At 42.8% G+C, this 7,865-nt stretch overlaps 1 protein-coding gene across 1 annotated transcript; it reads left to right on the top strand.

The window, feature by feature from the left end:
• Positions 1–3,574: 3,574 nt before the first annotated feature.
• Positions 3,575–4,579, top strand: LOC119353999. Its single transcript, XM_037620706.1, has one exon. The coding sequence runs from the start codon at positions 3,671–3,673 to the stop codon at positions 4,265–4,267; it is 597 nt and encodes a 198-aa protein (XP_037476603.1). The 5' UTR covers positions 3,575–3,670; the 3' UTR covers positions 4,268–4,579.
• The last annotated feature ends 3,286 nt before the right edge of the window (positions 4,580–7,865 follow it).

The raw sequence follows: 7,865 nt of genomic DNA, 5'->3' as shown, positions 1-7,865 counted from the left end.
TAACTTTTCATTTCACTTTTTCCACTCTTAGATTTTGACAAGTATCACAATTGCCACTATAAAATTATTACTTTTGCCACGGAATGGCAATTGTGATGTATTCTCAAAAACTAAGAGTGGTAGAAGTGAAATGTCAAATTATAGAGTGGCATAAGCAAAGTGGTCAAAAGCTAGAGTGGCAAAAACAAAGTTTTCCCTAAGTTTGAGTCATGGCTCAGGGTGAGAAGGCCCCTTTAGATGTTAAACGTGGAAGAGGAATAGATGGGTCCTTATCCTTTTGTGTTTGTTTCTGTTTTCTGGTAGCTTTCCATGTTTGTTAGGGAGATGACATGGTTATGTGGTTTCACAACATAGTTTTAAAAACTGGAGCAGATTAGTAGTTCAACCAGAAAACCTAGAAATTGAGCCGCTCCACCAGTGCCAACACCCTAAAAGCTTGATTTTTCTCAATCCATCCACTCAAACTCCACCAAACTTTTAGGGTTGAAAGAGAATCACTCGATCTACAGTTCCACCAAACAATTCATTACCCCCATACTTTTTCATCACCAAACTTGTTACCCTTGAAGATTTGAGACTCCTGGGCGCTAGGTTCAAGCCCGAAAGCTTCCTTGTGCGTGGTGTGCTTCGGGAAAGTTTGTAAAGGTTTGATGGTCGTCTTCAAGACCAACCATGGGTGATTTGAGGCTTATTTGTTGCAGGATGAATCAAATGGAGACTAGGGTGAGCCACTTTGTGGCGGCCAGGAATTTTGGCTCTCGCACCTCTCTAATAGAGATTAGCATTCCCCCAAGAGTATGACCTTCGGTATACATCCGCGTCTCCGACTTGGGCGGTCTTTCCTTTTGTACTTTTACTTGTGTTTGTTTGCTAGCTAGCTTGTTTCTCTTTCTTATTTAGTGTACTAGTTTGCTTGTCGTAGATTGTTCTCACTGTATATTTCATATCTGGAGAACCTACTTATCTGCACCCTAAATTTGTAAGTTAAGATAAAAAATTGTAAAAATTATTTCTAAGGTAATACCTTTATATGGTGCCAGTTGTAGGTGGTGCTCATCTATTCATGTTGTCAACACATTTTTCTTGGTTGAGTGCCTACAGGTACAAACTAGCAATTAATATAGTTTACTATTTGACCCAAATGTGTCAAAAACATGTTGGAAAATGGCAATTCAAAAATTATGGTTTATGAATTTGGCGAACATATTTGAGTGGCAACCCCGCACTTTTTCTTAGCAGCACCACAGGTACTTAAGTACTTTGATTTGTTCACTATATTCTACTCCCCCCGTCCCATAATGTATGACGTTTGTTGACACTACACTAGAGTCAAAAAACGTCTTACATTATGGGACGAAGGGAGTAGCTCACAACAAGTACTTAAGTATTTTGACTTGTTCATTCAAGATGTAGACTATTATTTTGAGTCCTCAACCAACTAGAAATATTCATTTGGATTCACAAGTTCCAAAAGTTAGCTCATGTCTATCCAAGAAGCCCATCACAATAATATTAATCTCTCTTTAGTCTTCACATAATGTTTAGGAGCTTATCAACCACAAATTCCATAGCAACACGTGGAATATCTTCTAGTTATATGTAAAGCACATCACAACAAATGTATAAAACACACCATGTCATTATATAATTCTTACCAACGCATACCATGACCCTACAATCTAACACATACCCTAATCCTACGTTTTACTATAAACCACAAGCATACTGCTTGCACACATTGTATACTACATACAAACGCATGGTCCACCACTTTAATAGCGGATTTGAGAGAAATATACAAAAAATGCTTTTCCCAAAAGTGAAGAATGCAATCAAACAAGGGAATTTCAACCAATCAAATCGTGGGATGCGAGAGGTTACCTCAAGGGATGGAAATGATTCTATTCACTTAACAAATGACATCAGTTTGAGAGAAGTTTGGATGGAAGAGGGGGAGGGCAACATCCCAACTAGGAAGAGAAGGATGAAGAATGTGGGTTGAATTGGTGGCTCAGCCACAACGTCCAGCCACTTATGACTACTGTGCATGCAATAGTAGTTGGTTTAGCCGGGTACCGTCGTTGTTAATATAGCCTAGCTATCCTATCGCTATTGTGTATGGTGGTGGCAAACATGTCATATAGTAAAATTGAGCGAGTGAGTCATTTCTTGCTTCTGTAAAATGAGTCATTTCTTGCTTTTTTGACAACCTGCTCTCTTTTTTCTAATCTTGTGTGAGAACAATGGCGACCAAATGGGCAAGTCTTAGCGGGCTGGCCCGATAACCCACGTGACGTCCCGTGATGAGCATGGCCTGACACGTTTACAATCGGGGCGTGCTGGCATGTGGCTTGTCTAGGGCTACGAGGCTGGGCAGGCATGAGAGTCGGCACTGCACGACCCATTTCCTTTCTTATTTCTTTTTTTTCAGATTTTCAAAAAAAATTATAGCGCAAAAATTTCAAATCTTTTTGTAAGCACACATACACACATAGTACATGTGTGCAAAAATTCATTACATTTTACTTTCCCACGTGGCGTACAAAAAAAGACAAATATGTATTTTCAAATGGGCCAACATTTTTTGTTTTCGGGCCAGATTTTTTGGTACAGCTTACAGATTACATTTTTTCAAAACAAAATTTCATGGATCCGTAGTGAATACGTACAAGTTTCTACAGAATTCTTGTCGATTTTTTTAAACTTCTAAACATGTTTTTTGGTATATATTTTTTCACAAAAAGGACACCATGGTGCCCGAGCACACAAAAAACTTCGCACTCCACCCCCGCCCCCAAACAGCCCAAATAGGCCTAAAACATCGCAAAATCAAGCGGGCTGGTGGACTAAATATGTCGGTGGGCCGGCCCGTTTCCTTGTTGTGCCGTGCCTGGGCCAGGAAGTGCAGTACGAGTGCCGGCCCAGCATGGCCTGTATATCAGGAATGCCTGGTGGGCCGTGCTAGCCGGCCAGGTCTGTGTGAAACGATAACTTTGGGAGCTTATGAAAAATCGCAAAAAAGAAAACCAGTAGCGGTACCGCTGAAACTCGAACCGGCGACCTCGTACTAATTGGCCCGGCGTGCGAACAATTTTTCGAAGATTTCAAAAATGCGACTTTTTTAAAAAAGAGGAACATTTTTTGAATTTATGAACAATTTTTTAAAACACGAGCATTTTTTGAAATTTTGAAATTTTCCCAAAACAGGAACATTTTATGAAAATTTTCAACAATTTTGGAAAGATGGTCTTTAAAAAAATAAACTTGAAAAGTAAAATAAACGAAAAAGCAAAAAAGTAAACAGAAAAGCGGAAAAAGAAGAAAATAAAAAAACTAAAAACAAAAAGAACCCAAGAAGAAACAGGAAAATGGGTCAAAAAGAAAAAAAAAGGTCCAGGGAACCTTCTAGAAGGTTCCCAAAACCGGGATACTGTAGCACGGTAATCCACCAGTAGTGGGCCGGGCCATGTCGCTCGCTCGCTCCTGTTCCATGTGCGTTCCTTCCACAATTTGCCGCAATTAGCGTCAAATAGGATATTCCGGTAATTTTGGCCTAGGTAAGCATATGCTCGCACGGTCAGTCGGTCACATCGACCAGACGACAGCCCCTGCCCGATCCCCAAACCCACCCACCGCATCCTAGTCCACCTCCGAACCAAGGATCCAAGCCATGGAGCGCGGCGATGCTGCCACCGGCAGCGGCAGCCGCAGCGGTGCGGGAACGAGCATCCAGGTCACGGCTCTGGACGGCATCGTGAACGTGAACTCTCTCTTCACCCTCGCCGCGTTCCTCGGCTTGGCGTGGCGCCCCTCCTCCGACGGGCCAGGCCTCGCCGACGGCGCCGACCACCTGGGCGCCTGCGCCGCGGGGGACCGCATCGAGTCTGACCTCGTCTCCTTTCACGTCCTCGCCTTCGCTTGTTTCCTCTTCTCCAGCCTCGTCGCGCTCTGCCTCAAGCAGATCGTCCGCACCTTCCCCCACTACCGCCGTGCCTCCTCCGCCGCCGCCGGAGCCGCCGTCAGCTGGACGGTGAAGATCAACCGGGCAGCGCTCCGGGTCGGGATCTTGGCGTGCGCGGTGGGATCCGTGTGCGGATGCGGGTTCCTGACGATGGCCCTCGTCAACGTGGTGCAGGTGAAGCTCGGCCGGCTCGGCTGCGGCGCCGGCGGCTCCGCGGCATGGGGCGCCGTCATCCCGCTCGTCACGCTCGTGCCTTCCGCCATGCTGATCTACATTGGCATCGTCTTCTACGCCTTCACCCGCTAGCCTGAATCGGATCCAGTAACTCCACTTAGTGCTTCCTTTGCATTTTCTTATGCTTAGATTATGCGTCTGTGTGATGACTGATTAGAGTGCAGTGAGATTGCAGCTGACATGCCTGTGTACGTATCAGTGTGTCCATGCTTGTGTTCTTGGTGTTCTTTGTGTGGGCAACTTTTTGTGTTAGTACTTGGTAGTAGTACTGTACTGCTTAATTACCTTGATTGACTCCTTTTAGCAAGTCAATTTGTTATGATTTGCAAGGTGGCAACTTGATATGCAAAGTCCAATCTAAAACTAGTGGCTGAATTTTTGCCTTGTCCTCGTCTGCAATCAGATCCAGTAGAGCTGGAATGTTTTTCTATGCCAAATCAGGTTTGTTTACCACAAACTTGGAAAAGCTTAGCATAGAGGTAGTAGTTGTCACTCACAATTTGGACCAGCACAGGAAAATGCCATCCATACCACTCCTTGCATTATTATGGTTAAACAGCCATTTAACATCTGCACAACCACCACAATCAAGTGAAGCTCTACCTTCTTGCTAATGCTGCCTATTGGCTTCAGAAAGGATTTCTTGTTTATCAGCAGTCTCCACTTGTGCATTGTTCATGAGAGGAACATCATCTGTCAAAAAAACCAGAAGAGTCATCTATTTTGGAACGGAGGGAGTAGCATCCAATCCAGAAGCCAATAATTTGTTAAGAAATAACCCAGGTATTGGCATGTTGACTGTAGCAGGTGCACCCAGAAGCATCAGACCGAAGCTATGTGACTGCACTGTGTGACACAAACTGTCACTGTAATTCAAACAAACATGAAAAAGTAATCTATAACCCAATCTGATCCAGAGATCAGAAAGCAACTCAAATAGATACTCCCTCTGTCCCATAATATAAGAGCGTTTTTGACACTAGTGTAGTGTAAAAAAACGCTCTTATATTATGGACGGAGGGAGTACAAAATAAGCAGTTCAAGATTAATGTAAGTTGAGGGCACCACATTCAGTTAAAGGAAGGGAGCTATGAACATATCGACCAGTAATTCACGAAGGTAAGGCTTGGTAAAAATCGTTAATCACAGATCATTCAGAATCCATGCAACATTTCAACTCATGCATTAACGAGACACGTCTACTCTTATCTTTCGTTTCTACTTCAAAGACACTTGCAGACCAGGCATGAAAAAAAGTCTTCAAAGGCCGTTTCGACCTTTCTTCACAAGAAAAGAACCACAGGGGGCAAGGAAATCCTACTTAAGGAAGTGGCCCAAGCAATACTAGTTTTCGCAATGTCAGTATCACAGATATTATTTCCCAATTTTGGTGGGGTGACGACGAGGAGAATAAGAAAATGCACTGGTACTCGTGGTGGAAATTGTGCTTCCCTAAAAATGAAGGCGGTATGGGATTTCGTGATCTATATTCGTTCAATTTAGCCATGCTTACTAAACAATGTTGAAGGTTAATTACTGAACCAGAGTCCCTATGTGCTTGTGTTTTGAAAGCGAAATATTATCCAAATGGGAGCTTACTTCAAGCTATTCCTAAACAAGGATCGTCTTTCACATGGAAAAGTATTCTGAAGGGGCTAGAGACTTTCAAGAAAGGCTTTATTTGGAGAATTGGTTCTGGTGATACAGTGAACATATGGGATGATCCATGGATACCTTCCACTTCGGATCGAAAGATAATTACCCCTCGTGGGCAAACATTACTGTCATAGGTAAGTGATCTCATTGACCCAAATAATGGCACGTGGGATGAGGAGCTACTGAGAAGCATCTTCAACCCTGTGGATGTGCGAAGGATATTGCAAATACCCTTGAATCACCAAGCCTTTGATGACTTTGTTGCTTGGCATGTGAATAGAACAGGAATCTTCTCTGTCCGAACGACATACAGATTACAGTGGATGCATACTTTTAGGTCTCAGGCAAATGGAATTTCAGGAGCAACTGGCTCTAATCCTCCGGCAGTATGGAGAATACTATGGAAACTAAATATTCCACTCAAAGTTTAATGAACGGACATATTGGTAGTAACAGAGCCTGTCCGATCTGCCATCAAGGAGCAGAAGACCTACATCATTTGCTATTCACATGCACCCATGCAAAGGAGATGTGGCAGCGCTTGCGGCTAACTGAAGTAATTAACCAGACAACAGTAATGGATAAATCAGGGTCCGCGGTTTTGGAGTTTTTGCTGAACTTGTCGGATATCCCAATGGAGCTCTAACCAACTCTGAATTTTAAGCAGGTTGTGGCAGTAGCTTGCTGGTATTTACGGTGGATCAGGCGACGCATTACGCATAATGAGACAGTCCCTCCGATTATCTGTTGGCCCATAGCAGTGTTTTAGCGATTGCAAGCAATTATCACAAAGTCTTCTCTAAGCCAAGTGGAACACAAGACAGAAAATGAAGTAAACCGGATCCAAAAGTTGTGAAAGTAAACGTGGACGCAACGTTCTATGAGGAAGAGGGAATGGGAGCGATCTCAGCTATTCTAAGAGATGCATATGGTAATTTTATTGCTGCCAATTATCCCTTTTGCAGCTGACATAGTCGCAACCGAAGCGATGGCCATGAAAGATGGACTTGAGCTAGCTAATTCTCTCGGATACAATCGCTTTGAGGCGGAGTCTGATTCTATGCAGGTGATCCACTTTTGTACTGGACAATCCAGATGGTGGGATGCAGCGACGGCAATCTCTGCGGAGCGTGTGGATACGGCTACGGCTATAGGAAAGGTCGTCTATAAACATTGTTATCGGTCTGCTAATCAAGCAGCTCATCTGCTAGCGAATCATAGTTATTGTAATAAGATCTCTTTTTTTTGGTTGCACGAGCCATATGACGTTTTGGTTAACAAACTCGTAGACGATGTATCTATTATTTGATCGTAATAAAGCTAACCATGATGGCCTTTAAAAAAAAAAAAACTTGTCACCCAGACAAACTCTATATCTTTAGTTTATCCCTCAAGGAGTAATTGGTAGATGCATCTCCTGACAGACAATCTGCGCATGGACCAATCCTTCACAACGTAATTGGCACTAACAATCTCGAATTGCCCAACAAACAGAAACAAGAATGAGACTCTGTACCTAGCTATTTCTTCGTAATGTAACATCTACAAGAAAATAAGGAAACGTAGCAGGCCCTCAAAGAAACTAAAGAAGGTTGGAACTCTCAGCAATTCAAACAGATTAAAGATCACAAACTCTGCAAAACATAAATCATGCCATAGAAGTTTAATGCTTTCATGAATCACACATGTCAACAGAAATCCATACATACTATTTTCATTTGTGACCATGAGATACTTAGGTCTACGACTGCAATGAGCGTCTGTCAGAAATCCAATTAAAAAAACAAAGAGAAGATGTCACGCATCAAGGAAAAGCTTATATGCTACAATATCAAACATGGACTCAAATATTTGGACCCTACACGCTAAATGCTCCTAGAGCGCATCCCTGTCTTTTATAGATTTGCAAATCGAATATAGTCTCGTGAGTTGCATCTCCTTATCCACGGCACAAATATGAGAGTTCAAACATTTGAATTTACCCCTATAAGCAATAATTCAAAACAGAAACCCA

Source organism: Triticum dicoccoides, chromosome 2A (assembly GCF_002162155.2).
Source record: "Triticum dicoccoides isolate Atlit2015 ecotype Zavitan chromosome 2A, WEW_v2.0, whole genome shotgun sequence".
Lineage (NCBI taxonomy): Eukaryota > Viridiplantae > Streptophyta > Magnoliopsida > Poales > Poaceae > Triticum > Triticum dicoccoides.
Note: the sequence above shows the minus strand (reverse complement) of the source record. Positions and strands in the feature narration are given on the sequence as shown.